The following is a 20731-nucleotide window of genomic DNA, read 5'->3' as shown; positions in this document are numbered from 1 at the left end:
AACTAAAACAGTTAACATTAACATCAAAACTATGTTTTATGTAAAGCCTAACATAAATAACAACACTGATAATTACCTATTATTTTCTTAGTTTTTGATGTACTGTCTTTTGGATGAATTAAATTTTTAATAAATGTTTTTAGAGACTAGTTAGGATTTTAGAACAAGTTAAAAAAAAAAGTGTTCCAAAAAACTTGCAAAATTTAAGCAGCATGCTATTTTATGTTTATATTGAGGTTTTAAAAGGCTAGTATCTTTCTTAAAAGCTAGTAATGACAATGCTATAAATAAAATCACAACTTTCCAAGTTTTTTAATAAATGACATCTGTAATTAAATACTATTGTCAATTAAACTGATGAACTTTATTGGGGTTAAAACTATAACAAAGTTCATCCTAAAACATTTTGCAATGCAAAATTATCTCACTCAAGGAGTGTTTAATAATGTGGATGCCAGGAATTACAAGCAATTTTCAAAAGCAAAGACTCACATTCATAAAACTTTATACATCATTTGAACTAACAGATATTTATACTACTAGGATCAAACGTGCATCACTTTCATTCTTGTATCATGATTTTATATATTACACTATTTATCACCATTCTTTGCCACTACACATATTTTATCATACACTTGCACCATTCTCCTTAGATTTCTGATCTTTATCTTCATTCTTCCCATTATCCTATAAAATACACAAAGAAAAAGTATATTTTATTAGATTCCCTTAGATGTAACTTTAAAAATAATACCATCAATAAACAGAGATACTCCAGATAGCCCATTTCACCATCTATGGAAAAGTGAACCCTTGGGGAACTATTTGAAAGAAATCTCTCAGTTCTGTGCAGAATGACTTTTAGTATTTGAGAAAGCCATATAAGTCCTAAAAAATCAGAGGTTCTTAGGAATACATTACTAACAATAATATAGTCCTTGAAGTGGAGATTTTTTTTCCTTGTTCTCTGAGTGAGACCCAGGCCAAAGAAGGTCTCTCAATTACTAAAGTTAGTTTACAATGGCACTAAGTTACTAGATGAGTAAATCTTGTTTATAAAGAAGTCTGCGAACATAAATCATGTTGACATCTGAAGTAAGCTCTAGAAAAATACTATCTTTGGAGAAAAGGACAGAATGCTACCACTAGTTTCTGTGAGAAAAGCCACTAAGAGCTTAATAATAGTAAATTTTCCAGAGATAGGCTTTTCTGAAAAAGAATAAACTATGAAAATGTTGCAGGTAAAAAAATAGCTAACCTTCTTAAGAACAGTGTGGATTTCATCCATTACTGTGGATAAGTTTCTGATTGTCTTATTCAGTTGGTTTTCAAATTGCAAATTCATGTTTTCTGAAATCTTTAAGTTTTCTTGTAACTGACTAAGGTCCTTTTTAACTTCTCTAAGTTCACCAGAGAGGTTTTTGTTAGAAATCTCCAAATTTAATATGGTTTTTTCATCTTTATCTGTCAAAAGGAAAAAAAAAACAAATCAAATTCAAAATTCACCATTTACCACTTAATATTTCCAATTTAACCTTGAGGTTAAAATATTTAAGTTAGGAGACTTAATAATAATAAGTGTATTATTAGACTTAATAAGTGTATATAGACTTATTATTAGACTTAATAAGTGTATATAATTCCTTAAACTGGCCACAGTGTCAATTTCAATAGTTAAAAAGCACAATGTAATGCTTCTTTGTAAAGAGTCCAGCTGCAATGTAGGAGACCTGGGTTTGATCCCCAGGTTGGGAAGATCCCCTGGTGAAAGGAATGGCTACCACTCCAGTACTCTTGCCTGGAGAATTCCATGGACTATATAATCCATGGGGTCACAAAGAGTGAGACAGGACTGAGCGACTCTCACTTTCACTCACAACACTCAGTTAATTTAAGCTTTACCTAAGTATTACTTCTAAAACCAAGTTCCATTTTTTAGATGATTGCACAGACTAGAGAAAGGAGCAGGAACTGGTGAAAACAAAGCAGAACTACTGGAGGAATTAAAGGATACAACAGAACAATCAAACTTGAGAATACACATGAAGATCTAAGATTAATTCTCATTATTAAGCTAAGCAATTTTACAACCTTTAACAGAAATAGTCAAATGTAAAGTTACATTATGTATCTACACTATAAAGTATGGATATGCATGTGTATAGGTATGTATATATGTGTGCACACATACACACCAGTAGAATGTTAAAAGTACCAACATACCAATGCTTTTCCTTACCTGTCTTTTCTTCTAGTAACTGCAGCTTCTGTTCTACTTCAGCTCGTACTTTTTCACTCTTTTCCAATTTTTGCAAGAGGCTTCCTACATCAACCATTGCACCATTGTACACAATAAGGCCAACATTTTCTTCTACGTCCTTTGACTCCTGTTTCACTATTGGTGTTGGAAGTAACAATCTGTTTCCTGTAGTATAAAAGATACTTTTATTTTACAGCATGTGGGGTCAACAGTTCTCTGACCAAGGATTGAAACCACAACCCCTGCAGTGGAAGCATGAAGTGCCAACCACTGGACCTCCAAGAAATCCCTAAAAGATACCATACTTTAAAAAAAAAAAGATACCATAGTTTATTATATTTTCTTTTTAAATTAATAATGCAGTTATAAAATGGCATGACCTTAAAATAATATACTCAAACCTAGCATATCTTCCTGCAATGCTTCAGATTCTTCATGGTTTTCTTCATCTTTTGAGGTGTCTGTTAATTTCCGGTAAAAGCAAGATTCACGGAGTACTACTTTATTGAGAAGCTTCTTTACCTATTATGTAATAAAGTAAACAAATTAAAAAGATGAAAATAAGTTTTTGATTCTCCTTAACATCTGTGTTCTAATTTTCACATATGATGAACATCAATAGCATCTGTCAGGTATCCACTACCATTCAATTAGAGCACTTATGTTTTTAAATGTCTTCTCTAGAAATCTAAATTTCAAATTATCATTTAAAATAATTTCTAAGGAAAAAAAAAGCAACAATGAAAGAAATGCTAACACACACATTAAAGTTTATGTACAAACACATGTATTATAGCATAGTTTGTGGTTCTAAAAAATGAGAACCATTCGGCAACTGGGGCCTAGTTAAGGCAATAAAGGCACACCTATACCATGGAATACTATGCAGTAATAAAAAGAACAAAATGGGTCTCTGTTTTCATGGCAGAATGCTGAATGATACATTATTAAATGAAAAAAAGTCTCAGATATCGCCAGAATGATTTCATGTATTGTTTATAAAACTGGAACTATCATATATAAACACATATGAGTTGCTTACAAAAAGATCTAGAAGTTTATATACTAGGCCAAAGGAGTAGAATTAGATAGAGGAGACTTTTAACTTCTTACACTTTACTTCAATATTGTTTAACTGTATTACTATGAGCCTGTATTTGCTTTTAATATTCAAAAAGTCAAAGATATAAAAAGTTATTTAAAAATGCTTTTCATTTCAAATATTTGTAAGATAGATTACTTGAGCCCGAGAAAGGTGTAGTCCAAGAGTATAAAATATTTCTTCCAAATCCTTTTCAAGAAGGTAACCACAATGGCTTTGATCAAAGTAAACAAATGCCATTAATAGATCTCTGTTAATCGTGATCATCTGAGTCTTCTCTTTTTCCTAAAGAAAATGCAAAAGATGTAGTACATAATTTTAACCCCTGAAAATTGACAAAATTAGACTGTGCCCATAATATACCAAAAATATGAAAAGACCTTTGTCTCATCTTAGCTAAATTGAGTTGATCTAGTTACATGTATGAAGAAATAAATAAAACACACTGATTATCTGTTGTGTTGTTGCCATTTACTCGCTAAGTTGTGTCTGACTTTTCTGCAATCCCAAGGACTATAACCCACCAGTCTCCTCTGTCCATGGGATTTCCCAGGCAATAATACTGGAATGAGCTGCCATTTCCTTCTCCAGGGAATCTTCCCAACCCAGGGATCAAACCCCCATCTCCTGCATTGGCAGGCAGATTCTTTACCACTGAGCCACCTAGGAAGCCCACTGATTATCTGACATAACCACTAATATCAAAATACAACTGACTGAATTCTGTTGAGTGGTACTATATAGATATACAAGGATCAATAAAGTTCATCACCGTGTTACGTTTAACAATAAGTATGTTTTATGTAAGAAATGGAAATTATTGTGCTGTACCTAAGAAACTAATAATGTATGTCAAACAGACTTCAGTATTTAATACACACCTTATCTTTAGAGGGCCTCTCCTTGCAGTACCTATTAATATCTCTTTTGTCATCTCGTTTGTTTTCTTCCTCATCTCGATCTACACAGTAAATACAACAGGAGCAAAAGACTCATTTAATAGATAAATTTCCAACTATCACACAGATTGAAAATACTTTTCTATTACTGATCACTTTTCATAAGATACAACAGCGAAGAAATATATAAATAAAAATAGTTTGGATTTTATAAGAAACAATTATAAAATAGCCTTGAACAGGAAGAAACTTATAAGGAGACCAGAGGGAAGAAGAAAGTGGACTTTAATGATTTGAATACAAGGACTTAATTCAATAAGTATTTGGGGGAATTCGTTTCCAAAAATGAATGGATTTAATACAAAAAGACTGAAACTTAAAATTATTTTTTAAAACAGAGCAAGTATATTTTCTTAAAGGAGAAACAGTCAATATAGCAACTCTAACTGCAGATGCATTATTGCAAAATAAAAGTGTATGTGAGAATTGAAATGTTTTTTCATAACTTAAAAGACCTAACAATGTTAATATCCAGATTTGCATGATAAAAGATAGGAAATCAGATGAAAGTTCAAGCTCAGTTGTGCCCAACTCTTTGTGACCCCATGGATGTAGCCCACCAGGCTCCTCTGTCCATGGAATTCTCCAGGCAAAAGACACTGGAGAGGGTTGCAATTCCCTTCCTTCTTCAGGGGATCTTCCTCAACCAGGGATCAAACCTGGTCTCCACATTGCAGGCAGATTCTTTACCATTTGAGCTACCACAGAAGCCAGGGAAATTGGATAAATTATTCTTAGTAAATAAACAGAAAACTGACAAAAAAGTAAACTCCTTTCTCTTACCTATCATAGGCTACCCAGTTTTTTAAGACTTTGGCCACCACCCTCAGGCAAATCCCATTACCAGCTTGATATTCAGCTAATATTAAAGAATAAACTTCCTTATGGATTCAGTTCTTACCTCCTAAAATACATAAGTTAAAGTCCTAAGCCCCTAATACTTCAGAATGTTGCCTTATTTGGAAAAATGGTCTATGCAGAGATAATCAAGTTAAAATGAGATTATCAGAGAGGGCTCTAATTCAATGACTGGTGTCCTTACAGAAAGGAGAAATTTGTATGCAGACACATGCAGACAGAAGACAATACGAGAATATGGGGAAAAGATAGCCATCTACAAGCTGATCAGATTTACCTGGAATAGAACCTTTCCTCACAGCCCTCCAAAGAAACCAACCCGGACAACTCTTTCATCTTAGATTTAGCCTTCAAAATTAAAGGGTTTTTTTGCAGACATTTAATGATCAACAATTTTAAAAGAGAAATTTTAGTTCTAGAGGTTTCTGGATCTTTCAAATAGATCTCCATCAGAAAGCCCAGAGTAACAAAGGGTTTGTTGGTACAATACAAGAGACAGTAAACACAAGGAGTTGATTAGTCTTTGAGATATTACAGAGCATATATTCATAAATAATTCACACTATATTCCCTTCTTGAACATACAAAATATAAATAAGCAGCTAAGAAATTCTGTAGTAAAACATGTAAACCTTTGCTTTTAGCCCAAGTTTCCCAAATTTATTTGACCCTAGAAAATTTTACTAACCTTAATACCAGTTAATATTTGGGAAACACTCTGAGAAGGACTGTCTTAAGTGAGCAGTTGCATGCAAACAGTAACAAAGTAGAGAAAACTTTGTATTAAATAGAATATACATGCTAAAACATACATGAACTTTGATAACATTATGCTAAGTGAAAAGAAGCCAGTCACAAAAAAAAAAAAAAAAATCACATATTGCATGATTCTATTTATACAAAATATTGTCTAAAATTGTGGATATATCAAAAACCAGTGAGTTGCATGTCTGTAAGTGGGTGAAACGACTGATACATGAATTACATCTCAAATTGTTATTAAAAAAAAGAAAACACTGGGCTTCTCTGGTGGTCTAGCGGTTAAGAATTCGCCTTCAATACAGGGACACCGGTTCAATCCCTGGTCCAGGGAAGATCCATGTTCTGTGGAGCAATGAGGCCTGTGAGCCACAACTACTAACCCGACACACTGCAGCTACTAAAGCCTGTGTGCAAAGACCTGATGCTCCACGAGAGAGGCCATGCGATAAGACCGCACCCTGCTCACCACGAGACAAAGCCCATGCATAGCAATAAAAACCCACCACAGCCAACAAATAAATAAAAAATAAATGAATAAATCTTAATAAATAAAGGGAAACAGACAAATGTTCTAAAACTATTGGATTGTGGTGATGGTTTCACAATTCTATAAAGTTACTAGGAATTATTATATTGTTAAATTATTAAACCATATTACATACATTTAAAATGCATGAGTTTGTGATATATATTAGAACAGCAATAAGCAGTATTAGAAAAAGAGAAAGACTATGTGTTTTGAACCTAATTATTTCATATAAAGTACAGAGTGGTTCAACTGCTTGTTTTATTACCATGGATAAATTAATTTACAGCTAAGAGCTGCAGTTTCCTCAATTATGAAATGGTTAAGTATTCTCTTTCATTTATTTACATTTTACAGACATGACGAATTTTGAGTGTTTAACTTGAAAGGTATCAGTTTCAAAACCATCTCTCCAGAAACCTAATTTTAAAACACTTTTTAAAATTCCAAGTAATCACTGCTCAAATCTTAGAACATGCTGTGTATAAAAACTATTTTGTAATCTTTTCCCCATCAACCATCCCCTACCTACTTTTTCAATGACTGCACAGAATTTAACTGCATGTCTATGTCAAAATGCATTTAAATAACTCCCTATTGTTTTACACAAAGGTTATTCTAGCAACTGTACTGAAAAGAGACTGCAGAGGAAGGGTATAGGGAGGGAAAGCGGGTAGGGGCTATTAAAATAATCCAGGTATGGGCTTCCTTAGGGCTACACCAGTGAAAGAAACACAAGTGGAAGTGACAATGTTAGTCGCTCAGTCATGTACGACTCTGTGACCCCAGTGACTGCAGCCCGCTAGGCTTCTCTGTCCATGGAATTCTCCAGGCAAGAATACTGGACTGGGTAGCCATTCCTTTCTCCAGGGGATTGTCCCAATTCAGGGATCAAACCCAGGCCTGCTGCACTGCAGATGGGATTTGGGATTCTTTACAACTGATTCAGATGGTAAAGCCTAGAAAGTTGGTGACAAATGGTCTGATTCTGGGTATATTTTGAAGACAGAGGCAATATGACCTCCTGATAGAATGGAAATGGAATATGACAAAAACAAACAAGGATGACTCCTAGATTTTAGCTTAAGCATCTGTAAGGATGAGATAGCCATCAAGAGTCAGAGGTCTTGTATGTTTTCTTCATGGTGAAGAGGAAAAGCAGAAGTTCAGTATTAGACATGTTTATTTTGAAATGTCAGGTAAGTGGAGATGACATATAGGCAGTTGATATGGAAGAATAAGAGAAGCCTGGTTTGAGATACAAATTTGAGAACTGTCAATACAGGTAGATAGTATTTAAAGTCAGAAGAATGGACAAGAACACCACTACGGGAGTTATACAGTAGAAAAGGAATAAAGAAAACAACTAAAAGATGAAAGCCAGGACATTCTGACGTAAAAGAAAAGGAGAACAACGTTCAGTGATTTAAGTAAAGCAATGATTAAAACAATACTGGGAGAATGGGGGAGAAAAAAATGGGATTGTAAAAAGGGTTAAACTTCATTGAGCAAAACAGATAATGAAGATAAAAGAAACAGTGATATATGTTATGTCACTGCTACTGAGCTGAATGCCTTTTCTTAGACAACGTGAAGAGTTTCTACCTTCAAATGGATCAGAAACACATACAAACACAAAGATAACATAAATAAGATAAAATATTAACTAATGAATCAACTGTTGGGCATAAGGTGTTCAACTTCTTTCATGTTCCATTCTTTCAGCTTCTCGTATGTTTGAATATTTTCATCAATTAGAAGAAAATTAAAATGCTAGGATAAAAAGAAAAAAAATGGAGAGGCAAACCAAAAATACCTTAAGTAGTAATAATTCTCAAAGATAGGTATTACAAAGAAAACTTATGATTTTCTCATCTGAGGAAAAAAAAAATTTTTTTTTTAAAGTCCCAAATCTACATGGAAACCAATATTCAGTGGTACTCCATATGTACTATAGAGCTGGCATATATGATTAGTCAAGACATCTACTATAAAGCATTTTGAGTATCATTACTACTGGTAAAAGTTTTAAATAATAATTTAAAACTTGGGTAATAGATATGAAAGTGTTTATTATTAGTCTTTAATCTCAATCTGAATGTTAGATATACTCTTTTGCTTGGATGATAGCCTTCATAATTTAAAAAAATACTATAGTTAGTTTTCTAAGGAAGATTATAACCTTTTCATGACACACTTTAACAACTGTTTTTAGGGAAAATTTTACTCAAGTTGAATAAGCATTAATTATATGTGGAACATATGACAGTTAAAACTATATATTTCTTAAAACAATGCTCTCACCTAAAAATTAGTAAAACAGTACTTAATATATCAACAGTACTTAATATAACATACTTTCACCAGAGAATATTTTACCTTTCCTATTCTAAAAATTACTGTAATTATACATTTCAGTGACATGAAGTCACCAAACAGAAATTGTAGTTTTCACCCTAAGGGGAATAAATGAATCCTACCATCTTCTTCATCCTCAGCTTCTTCTGCTTCCATTGGATCATATTCATCTTGATTATTATCTTCTTCAGTTTCATCATCATCTTTAGAATCATCTTTTCTTTTATCTTCTTTCTGTAATTTAAAATGTCTTAAAATTAAGCAAGATTTCAAAAAAATTAAATTCACCAAATTTATTTGAAATAGTATCCCATTATAAATCTTATTATAATATACCTTTATTATTATTAATACATACATAAATAAGCCATCATGCTGTATACCTCAAACTTAAAAATAAGCATAAAAATAAACAAAACTAGCTATACATGCTTATATAGGGTTAATTTAAAAGACTTAAATTTCTAATAATACACTAAAACTTCTTAGTTTGACTTTTATATTTCACTATTCCATTGAAATTTATTGTTCTATGTTACACTACAGAAGACTAATTAGAAAACTAACTCAAGTTGCTGGTCATAGAAATAATTACAGACCTTCCTTTCATCCCTATCTTCTTTTTTATCTTTATCATCGCCTGATTTTCTCCGTTTGGGTTTTGGCTCATCAGTTTCATCATCTCTTTCTTCCTTTTTATCTTTTCTCTCATCTTTTTTGCTTTTCTTTTCCTTTTCTTTTTTATCCTCTTTCTCAGGAAGAGACAATAATGATTTGTATATTCTGACACCAAAATCTCTTTGAAGCATTTCATTGAAAAGCTCAGCAAATAGTGAAACCTATAAAAAGAAAAACAGTAACCCAGCCAACTTAGATAGAAACACTGAACAAATCCAGCAATTCAGTAATTTATCATATGATGACTTGTCACATCCAACAATTAATGCGCACTAACAATAAATCATAATAATTGATGTCGATGATGCCAAAAAGCCTCAAAATCCTCAAAAACTCTTCTGAAGATATACTGTGTTTAGTATACTTTTGACCAAATAGTATAAAAAATAACTGCATGTGTGTCAATAAGATGTACTCTACAAGTTTTTATGAAATGCCTACTATGTATCAGGACTGTTCTTAGCAATGTGGTTACAGAAGTGAAGAAAGCAGATAAAAATCCCAACTCTCATAAAATAACTAATCTAGGGGGACAAAGTATGGAATAACAAAATCAGTATCAAATTATAATAAAAACAAGCAGGGTAAAAGCATAGATAGTAATAAGAGTACAGCCAGAGATGGCCTTTCTGATCAAGTGACATTTGAAAAGTGATGTTAAATTCACATACAAAAATGACTTACATTCTAATGATAGATTAAAAGGAAATTAACTAGGGGGATATGTTAGATGGAGAAGAAAAAAATAAAGCATTTTGCAAGCAGATGTCTGTTTCTCAAATCACTGTTTTCCACTGTATGGCCTTAATCTGAGATCCTCTTACAGCATCCATTAGATATACACTATATATACACATTATAAGTAGAGATATCACAGACTATTATTTTCATTAATTTATTTTTAAAATGACTACTGCATGAGAGGCACTATTAAGAGTTAAAATTTATAGCAACTGGTAATAAAAATAAAATCATATAGCATATGATGTTTAAGGACACTGAGTTACTGGAATTTTCAAAAACTGTAAACACTTTAATATTTGTAACAACTTTGCATCAAGATGAATAAGCTTGCACTTCATGTTTAATAAGCTCAGTAGCCCTCTATATTTGTGTGCAAACATCATTTTTATCTTACCATCTGGTGGACAATGAATGACCTTTTGGGTCAAGTAGGTAAGACTGGTTTTTATAATTTAATTTATCAAATGAAACAATGTGAAATATGTTGATAAGATACAATAACTGCACACAATAACTTTGTATAGGCTATTTACAAAACTCATATTTTACACCGGTTTGTTTATAAAGAATGAACCAATCACTAATATAGAAAGAGAAGTGCATTTCAATTATTTTGAAAAATGACAAATTATGTTGTAAAGCTGCTCCAGAGTAATGATACAGAGAAACAGATTCACAATGAAAAGATAAACATCAATTAATTTATCTTACACCTAAATGAGTCAGATGTAAAAGTTTCAATCCCACTAAATGGTATTTTAATTCTACAGTAAATAATAAAGTGCTGCTACATTCCCAAGAGCGGCAGTTAGACATTACTATATTATGACTCCTGATATCCTGATAAAATACAAAAAACACACCACTACTTGTGAAGTAGTCGAAGAAAAACAATGATTGAACCTGAACTGGACTGAGACTTTAGATCCAAATATCAATTTATGGGAAACAGAGAAGCCAAACATTTATTAAACCATACCACAGGAATGCAATCAGCAAAAGTGAGTTTGTAGGAAACGTCACCTGGTTGTTTTTCCCATAAAAAAATATACTATAAGAAAAATTTAAAAACAGAAACATGAAGGAGGTACTCAAAAGAGATTTGAGACATACTGACCAATCAAAATATACGAGCCTTATCTGGACCCCAATTCAAACATAAAACATTACCTCAAATGAATGTTCTTTATTATCCTCTAATCTGTAGTCCAAGAGTACACTCAAAGACATGATGCTACAATCAAACTTGCCACTTTTTGCAGCCCAGTTTGGATGTACAACGATAGCCGGCTCATCAGGCAAAATATATCTTCTTTCCCGACGCTGGCGTTCCAGTTCCTCTTGACGTTTTCTTTCTTCTTCCTACATATTTGAAATTTTAAATAATGGTTAAACTTCCCATACATTATGTATCATAGCAAAAGAAAAAGGGTGAATTTCTAACAATGATAATACCAACTTTAAGGGCTAAGAAGAGAGCGAAGTTCAAATTTACTAAAGAAGATAGCCACTTTTATGGCTCCTAATTCTTTCTTTTTAATTTTCCAGGGTAAGCTGCTGCCTTCTAAAGAGGGAAAAGGCCCCACAAACCTCTATTACCGTCATATAAATCAGAATACTCTGGGAAAATGGTGGTAATTCCCACATTTAAAAAAGAGACAGTATAATCTAGACAGCAAAACCAAAATCCAAGTATATCCACAACAAAATGAAATGACAAGGTATTTCCACAAACCCCAATATACAAGTAGGAGGGGAAAAGTCACAAGATCTAAAACACCTATGTGTTACTGACATCTGTGTACAGGGGAAGCAGAAGCAAGCAATGAGGTTACCTGCTGAATCTAAGAATAGGAAAACCTAAAACAGGCAATGAAAGCACAGTAGGTAAATTTAAGAACACTAGCTGAAACTAGGAAAAAGTGAGTGAGTACAAGGGGTCAGTGTTAAGATCTAAAATGGCTAAGGCGTTCTAGGCCTACCTATGAACTTGCAAAGCTGATTTATCAGGGCATCCTTTCAGCACAGGCCAAACTGAGGAGAAACTTCTGGGAGCAGAATTAATAGTGAACAGGGCAAGAATAACAGACAGAACAGAGACGTGGGAGGAGAAGGTCCAGATAAAAAGTGACAGGCAGCAATAAAGACAGAAATCTCAGCAAGCCACCATATTTTTTGGCAGAACAAGAAAATAACAGAACATAGAGCTCTATAAAGTCATAAAAGCAATCTGAAGCAACCTCCTTCTAACAAACTTTAGAAAAACTACATTCACATAAAAATGAGCAACAGAAAGGTACTTTGGTCAAATTCCATGCAAAGTTATTATTGGTGAAAAAAAGGGGGGGGGAGGGAGAATAAGGAGCAGAATCACATCTCTGGCAGACAGTGAAAGTGGACCAGAAGACATGGCCAAAAGACAGATAAAAAAACCTTAACTTACTATTTTAAAGTGTGCTAAAAGACATAAAGAAAATGTTACAAGATATGAAAGAACAACACGAGTAAATATTTTAAAAAGTAGAAAATGAGGTGACAGAATTTAGGGAACAATCAGAAAAGATGGTCCCAGAAATTTAAGAAAAAGTAAAGGAATAAAAAAGCAAATGAACTCAACAGGTAATGCTTATTTCCTCTAAAATCAGGAATAAGACAAGGGTGCCCACTTTCACCAGTACTATTCAACATAGTTTTGTGGTCCTAGCCACAGCAATCAGAGAAGAAATAAAAGGAATCTAGATTGGAAAAGAAGTAAAACTCTCCCTGTTAGAAGCTGACATGATCTTCTACACAGAAAACCCCAAAGACAAAAAAAAAAAAAGAAAACCCCAAAGACACTGCCAGAAAATTACTAGAGCTAATCAATGAATATAGTAAAGTTACAAGATATAAAATCAATACACAGAAATCCCTGGAGAAAGAAATGGCAACCCACTCCAGTAATCTTGCCTGGAAAACCCCATGGACAGAGGAGCCTGGCAGGCTACAGGCCGTGGGATCACAAGAGTCAGACACGACTTAGTGACTAAACCATCCACCACTACAAAGGGAATATATGCCTAAAGATAATGTGTGAAAAGGGTATTTGCCATATACTAGCTAGTTTTTTTTTTACTAGCTAGTTTTTTGGTGGGAGGGTGGGAGTTAAAGAAGACTTGGGTTTTTTTTTCATCAATTTCCATTTTATACTTATTTATAATGGCCATTATTTTTACTAATACTGTAAAACTATGAAAATGAATAAAATACTAAAAGTTTCATATAAAAAAAAATACACAGAAATCCCTTGCACTCCGATACACTAACAATGAGAAAACAAAAAGAAATTAAGGAAACTATCTCATTTCAACTGAAAGAACAAAATACTTAGGAATAAACTTACCTAAAGAAACAAAAGACCTATATGTAGAAAACTATAAAACACTGATGAAAGAAATCAAAATGACACAAACGGAGAAATATACCATGTTCCGGGATTGGAAGAATCAATATAGTGAAAATGAGTATACTACCCAAAGCAAACTTCAGATCCAACGCAATCTGTATCAAGCTACCAATGGTATTTTTCAAAAAACTACAACAAATAATTTCACAATTTGTACGGGGGGGGGACACACAAAAACCTTGAATATACAATGGAGAAAAGACAATCTCTTTAAGAAGTAGTGCTGGGAAAACTGGCCAACCACCTGTAAAAGAATGAAACTAGAACACTTTCTAACACCACACAAAAACATAAACTCAAAATGGATTAAAGATCTAAACGTAAGACAATAAACTATAAAATACTTAGAGGAAAACACAGGCAGAACATTCTCTGACATAAATCAAGATCCTCTATGACCCACCTCTCAGAATAATGGAAATAAAAATGAAAATAAACAAACGGGACCTAATTAAACTTAAAAGCTTTTGCACAACAAAGGAAACGATAAACAAGGTGAAAATATAGCCTTCAAAATGGGAGAAGATGATAGCAAACAAAGCAACTGACAAAGAATTAATCTCCAAAATATACAAGCAGCTCATGCAGCTCAATACCAGAAAAATAAATGACCCAATCAAAAAGTGGGCTGAAGATCTAAAGAGACATTTCTCCAGAGAAGACATACAAATTGCTAACAAATACATGAAAAGATGCTCAATATCACTCATTATCAGAGAAATGCACATCAAAACCACAATGAGGTACCATCTCATGCTGGTCAGAATGGCGACCACCAAAAAGTCTATGAACAATAAATGCTGGAGAGGGTGTAGAGAAAAGGGAACCAACCCTCTTACACTGTTGGTGGGAATGCAAACTAGCACAGCCACTGTGGAGAACAGCGTGGAGATTTGGTAAAAAACAGGAAATAGAACTGCCATATGACCTAGCAACCCCACTGCAGGGCATACATACAGAGGAAACCAGAACTGAAAGAAATATGTGTACCTCAATGTTCATTGCAGCACTGTTTACAATAGCTAGGACATGGAAGCAACCTAGATGTCCATCAGCAAATGAATGGATAAGAAGTTGTGGTACACATACACAAAGGAATATTACTCAGCTATATTAAAAAAAAAACTCATTTGAGTCAGTTCTAATGAGGGGGATGAAACTGGAGTATATTATACAGACTGAAGTAAGTCAGAAAGAGAAAGACCAATACAGTATATTAATACATATATATGGAATTTAGAAAGACAGTAATGATGACCCTATATGCAAGACAGCAAAACAGATACAGATGTAAGGAACAGACTTTTAGTCTGTTTGAGAGAAAGCAAGGGTGGGATGATTTGAGAGAATAGCACTGAAACACATATATTACCACATGTAAAATAGATGACCGGTGCAAGTGTGACGCATGAAGCAGGGCACTCAAAGTCGGTGCTCTGGGACAACCCAGAGAGATGGGGTGGGGAGGGGGGTGTGAGGGGGGCTCAAGACGGGGGGACACATGCACACCCGTGGCTGATTCATGTCAATATATAGCAAAAACCACCACAATATTATAAAGTAATTAGCCTCCAATTAAAATAAATTAGTTAAAAAACCAAAAAAGATAATGTCTTAAAAAGGGAGGTAATATGGAAATATTAAATATCAAAAGAAATGAAAAAGTGACCAACATTGAGGAAGCAAAAAAGGTAAACACAAGACATCAGAATTCCTTAAAGAAAACAAAAGTGAACAGAACAAATAAAAAATTATTACTTGACACAACTTGTTTGTTCATAGCACTATTATTCACAATAGTCGAGGCAAAAACAAGTATTTTTGCTACCTTTAGCACTGAGGTATCTACTAGAGATGAGTTACAGGTACAATGACAAAAGGATTAGTTGTAAGCATTAGGTATATAGTAGTAAAACCAAAATTAAGTGAGCATTAAAAGAGTACAGTATGTACGCTACATGCTAGGACAATGTATTTATAGGACATTTTAAAAACAGGGAGAAAGAAAGCAGGTATAGGAATAGGAAATTCAAAAATATACTTAAAGTAAGCAAGACGTTAATACTGGTGGTGGGACTACTAGTATTATATTTGTATTGTGTATCTGTATATATACTCACAAGCACTGGCAAAAAAAAAAAAGTTGATAATTTGAGCTTTAATAAGGAGAAGAATCAAGAGGAATTGAAACCCATTAAAAATGTTCAAATCCATGTATTCATAATATTTAGAAACAAACAGGTAACCATCTGAAGATGCAGGAAACCAATTCACTATTATAAAAACTGGATAAACAACAACAAATAGTGCTTGATGGAGCACCATATATACTACATTAGTATGGCAGAGGAATGATGCAAATTCCTGAAGCCTTTTTTTTTGCCTTAGTTCCCCAATTAGGGATTGAACCCATGCCCTGTGCAGTGGAAGGGCAGGATCTTAAACATTTGAACCACCAGAGAAATCCCAACATTCTATATTTTCAAAAGAAAAAAAACAATCAAGTATTGATCCTGTCTTCCACATGAATTTACCAAAAGGCAAACCTGTACCACTGCGTAACCAAAACAGCAGATGAGAGGAATATGTGAAAACAAAATAAGAATTACAATACCACCATTTTTAACCTCAGTAAATCAATGGATTTAGGATTTGAGCACCACTGCCCACTAACATCAGAAAGTGAAAATCTGCTTTCTTCTGTTGCTGTTCTGAATTCAATTCTAAAGCAATTCCTACAAGCAAAGTAGGTGTCTACACAGGATTGAGGTTGGTGAGAAAAGTTTAGAGCTACAATGGCCCAGAGTAGAAGAGCTGCCCAGTTATCAGGCACTGATATCCAAATGAAACAAGGAGGGCATCCATACAGAGAAAGTGTAGGACAGGAAATAAGACTAAAGTGGAATAAGGAGGATATACAGATTGGAGAGGGACTGTGATATATAACTGAGGAAGTAAGCAAATCCATTAAGTATAATAGAAAATATGTTTCTCATTATTGGTGAAAGGAGTTAAGATACATGGAAAGAGAAAATCAGGATGAAGTCTGTGATGCGGAGTAGAACTGGAGTTAATAGTGTAAGCTCTTCACTTTCCATGTGCATACCACAGTAAATACGATGTACCGTTCTTCACTAAAAGGTATCACGGCTTCCTGGGGAAATGGCTGACTTCAGAAACAGGGCAGGGATAGTAATCAATGAGATCAATGAGACTAAAACTCTTTATAGCATAATGCAAAATAAGCAAAGTCTTCAAAAGATGACACAGGGCTATTCCAAAGAACAAAGAAGTCAACTTGAAATGCCTCCCACTGGCCAACTCTGAGATAATTTCACTATCAAATCTACTATTACATCCATAATCAAATTTCTCCAATTATCTCAAAACTACTGTTAATGGCTACCCCCCCCACCCTGATCCAGGGTCAAGTTTTACTCAATGCATTCAGTTGCCATTATTAGCCTTCTTTAAACCATTTTTCTACTTTCATCACATGAACATTTATGAAAAGTTCAGACAAGATGCTTTGTAAAATTTCATACATTCTAAATCTTACAATTAGATTAAGGTAAAACATTTTTGGTAGGAAGGCTTAATAAATAATGATGTGTACTTTCACAATACATTCCATTAGTACAGACATAATGTTGGATTACACAATTACTGTTGGTGTAACACACTTCTGATATCCCCATGTTTCAAATTCATAAAACACCCAGGCGTTATTCTTCTGGGCATACAAGATGGAGGCACAAACAAGAGTGAATAAACAGCCTCTGAGTCTTAAGAACTGAGATGCAATCAAGTACACAGCTTTAAAGCAGCAAAATTCTCAGACAAGCACTTCACTAGAACTCAATCTCTGAACTTAATAGCTCTGTCAAGTAAACTTTTTTTGATTTTTTTAATATCTAAAACATTATTATTCATTTTTCTAAGAGGAAGGATTGAAAACACCTGACTTATAGAAATCATTCAAATGTCTCTCAAGTGAAGAATGAATAAATACTGATACACTGATGCTATGGAATATTTAGCAACTAAAAAGAACTACAGAAACACACAACAAAAATGGGTGAATCTCTAATGCATTATGTTAAAGAGGTCAGACTCAAAAGGTTATATAATTCCACGACATACTTGAAAAGGCAAAACTATAGGAAAACAGATTAGTGGCTTCCAGAGGCTGACCAGGTAGGAGAAGAAAATGCTTACAAAGAGATATTACTATAAGCTATTTTTAGGGGATGACAGACCTTTTTTATATATATGATGACTGTGGTGGTGGTGAAATGGCCACATGTATGTGTCAAAACCAGCACAACTGTTCACTAGAAGGATGAATTTTACTATTATGTAAATTATATCTTTTTTTTCCATTTATTTTTAATTAGTTGGAGGCTAATTACTTTATAATATTGTAGTGGTTTTTGCCATACATTGACATGAATCAGCCATGGATTTACATGTGTTCCCCATTCCAATCCCCCCTCCTGCCTCCCTCTCCATCCCATCCCTCTGGGTCTTCCCAGTGCACCAGCCCTGAGCACTTGTCTCATGCATCCAACCTGGACTGATGATCCAACAAGCTATACTTGTTTCAATACTGTTCTCTCAGAACATCCCACCCTCGCCTTCTCCCACAGAGTCTAAAAGTCTGTTCTGTACATCTGTGTCCCTTTTTCTGTTTTGCATATAGGGTTATCGTTACCATCTTTTAAAATTCCATATATATGCATTAGTATGCTGTATTGGTCTTTATCTTTCTGGTGTAAATTATATCTTAATAGACGTATATACACATACATATTCGAAGAACCCTATAAACCAATATTAAATTTAATAGTATTGAAATGATTTAGTATATACCTCTTTATCATCTTCAGATTTCCTATCATCCTCCTCTTCCTCTTCTTTCTCAGATTTCTCTAATTCCTTTTGCTCTTCTTTTTGCTCTTCTACTTTAAGCTGTTTTGTCAGTCGGGCTATTAACTGGGATTTTAAGCCTTTGGAACTAAGAGCTCGACTTTCTAATTCTTTTCGGAGATCATTTACCTAAATATACACAGCATAAAAACACAGAAAATGGAAACAGGATCATGAAATAAGGAATCATGCAATTATCTTCTGTATGATTTTTATTTTTTCTTTATTATTTTTTTAAGTTCTACCACTTTATTGCTACCAACCCATCTCCCTCCACCCTCGTGCACACATGCTCAGTCATGTAATCCCATGGACTGCAGCCCACCAGGCTCCTCTGTCCGTGGACTTTTCCAGGCAAGAATACTAGAGTGGGTTGCCATTTCCTTCTCCATGTATGATTTTTTTTTAAAGTTTTGGTGAAAGGTACCCTTGTAGAGCTCATAAAATGTTTGTAAAAATGCAAACTGACAGAATTTTTTTTTTTTTTAATAATTTGCAACATGTTTTAAGATGCTTTAAAAGAAGTTAATGCTCTTTGACCTAGAAATTCTAGTCTCTGGGAAGTTACCCTAAGGAAATAACTTATACACAAGGAAAAAAACTTTTTATACATTCTTTGTCATAATCCCTCCATCCAAAAATGTGAAGAATCAAAATATCCAATAAAAGAGTAATATTAATACCTAAGGAAAAAACAGTAAACCACTTGAATGGAACAGTATAAAACATTTAAAAATAAACTACATGGGAGACACTATTATTAATTGAAAAGGATGAAATGGCAACTTTTTTATACATGATTAGAACCAACCAAGCAAACACTTTATATCCAGAAAAAATAACAGAAGATAACACATCTAATTTTTAAGAAAGGTTGCTGTGTTTGAGTGACAGACTTGTGTCATTTTTCCTTCAATATTTTATATATACACTAATTTTTAAAATAAGCATGCATAATATTTATAGTCAAAGAAATACAAGTTTTAAACTAAGAAATAATAGAGAAGCCATCAGTTAGACAAAAATTTCTTGGGGCTGCAGGCTTCATCTAATCTTCTGAATCTATAGGCTTCTATATTAAACCTGATGTTAAGGAAAACTGATGTTGAGGAGTAATACAAGAGTGTCAAAATTATGATATATATTCTCTACTTACTAAAAACCAATGTTGGCTTAAAAACTATAGTTTCATAAGAAAAACTCTGATTTTGCTGAGGACAAAAGTTAATAAAAAAAAAAAAGTTAATCAAAAGGTCAACTTCTATGTGTTAATAAACAGAAAGCTGCAAAAGCAAGCAAGTTTCTGATCTACGTAGAATTTATGTATGTGACTCTCTAAATCTACATTCACAGTACAGACCCGGAGATGCAAAACTGTCAAAAGGTAACAGGTCCAAAGACCCTGGGAAGCAAAGAAAAACTAGTAAAATCAGCCAAAGATTTTCAAACAGAGTCTTATATTACCTTCCTACTAGTTCAGATGTATTATGAATCCACATTTTACTTTTAAATTCATTTAAAAACTGGATAATCTTTTTCTATGTTTCATTCCTTCTCATGGAATTTACGTTAATTTGCAGAAATCCCAACTCTTGGTCAGTTCCCAAATCAGAAAACAATATTGCTCACACTATACACATATGCATATTACATTCACCAGTTATTGGTTGAACTACTTAATTTTTGCACACACAAACATAACACAGAATTTCATATATAACCAGCAGACTTCATTTTTAATGATTTATATCTGAAAAACTATTGTCTACAATATCCTCTATTCCTGTTCACAGATTTCTAATTAAATATCATTACTTTTAAAGTTACCTTCATTGTCTTTGGGTCAAGTTTAGACCAATGGGTAGGAGTGGAAATTTCTTTAGCCTCACCATCATCCTTCTCTTCTTCATCCTGATATACAAAGTTAAGAACAGAATTACTATTCTGAAACCTTAAAATAAAGGTTAATTTATTTTTAAAAGTCTGTTGCTGATCTGTGCAAGGTCACAAATGTTTCAGATTGTCTTCTCCTAAAGTTATTATTTAGGCAAGTCCACGTACATACATTCTACCACTTTTAACTGATCACAAAGACACTCATCAGCCA

At 33.5% G+C, this 20731-nt stretch overlaps 1 protein-coding gene across 6 annotated transcripts in view; it reads right to left on the bottom strand.

Annotated features, from left to right (window-relative positions):
- Positions 1–342: 342 nt before the first annotated feature.
- Positions 343–20731, bottom strand: part of CCAR1 (cell division cycle and apoptosis regulator 1) — a 46908-nt gene continuing 26519 nt past the window's right edge. For all 6 annotated transcript variants that reach the window (XM_070470750.1, XM_070470747.1, XM_070470748.1 and 3 more), the window contains 11 exons: positions 20452–20535; positions 18568–18753; positions 11421–11612; positions 9428–9667; positions 8951–9062; positions 4247–4326; positions 3504–3650; positions 2665–2785; positions 2243–2428; positions 1262–1467; positions 343–690 (listed from right to left, as the gene is read on the bottom strand). In XM_070470750.1, coding sequence (XP_070326851.1) covers positions 631–690; positions 1262–1467; positions 2243–2428; positions 2665–2785; positions 3504–3650; positions 4247–4326; positions 8951–9062; positions 9428–9667; positions 11421–11612; positions 18568–18753; positions 20452–20535 — 1614 coding nt within the window. In that variant the 3' untranslated portion in view covers positions 343–630. The remainder of the gene's footprint in view (positions 691–1261; positions 1468–2242; positions 2429–2664; positions 2786–3503; positions 3651–4246; positions 4327–8950; positions 9063–9427; positions 9668–11420; positions 11613–18567; positions 18754–20451; positions 20536–20731) is intronic.

This window comes from Odocoileus virginianus, chromosome 7, assembly GCF_023699985.2.
Source record: "Odocoileus virginianus isolate 20LAN1187 ecotype Illinois chromosome 7, Ovbor_1.2, whole genome shotgun sequence".
Lineage (NCBI taxonomy): Eukaryota > Metazoa > Chordata > Mammalia > Artiodactyla > Cervidae > Odocoileus > Odocoileus virginianus.
This window is presented reverse-complemented; position numbering and strand designations above follow the sequence as displayed.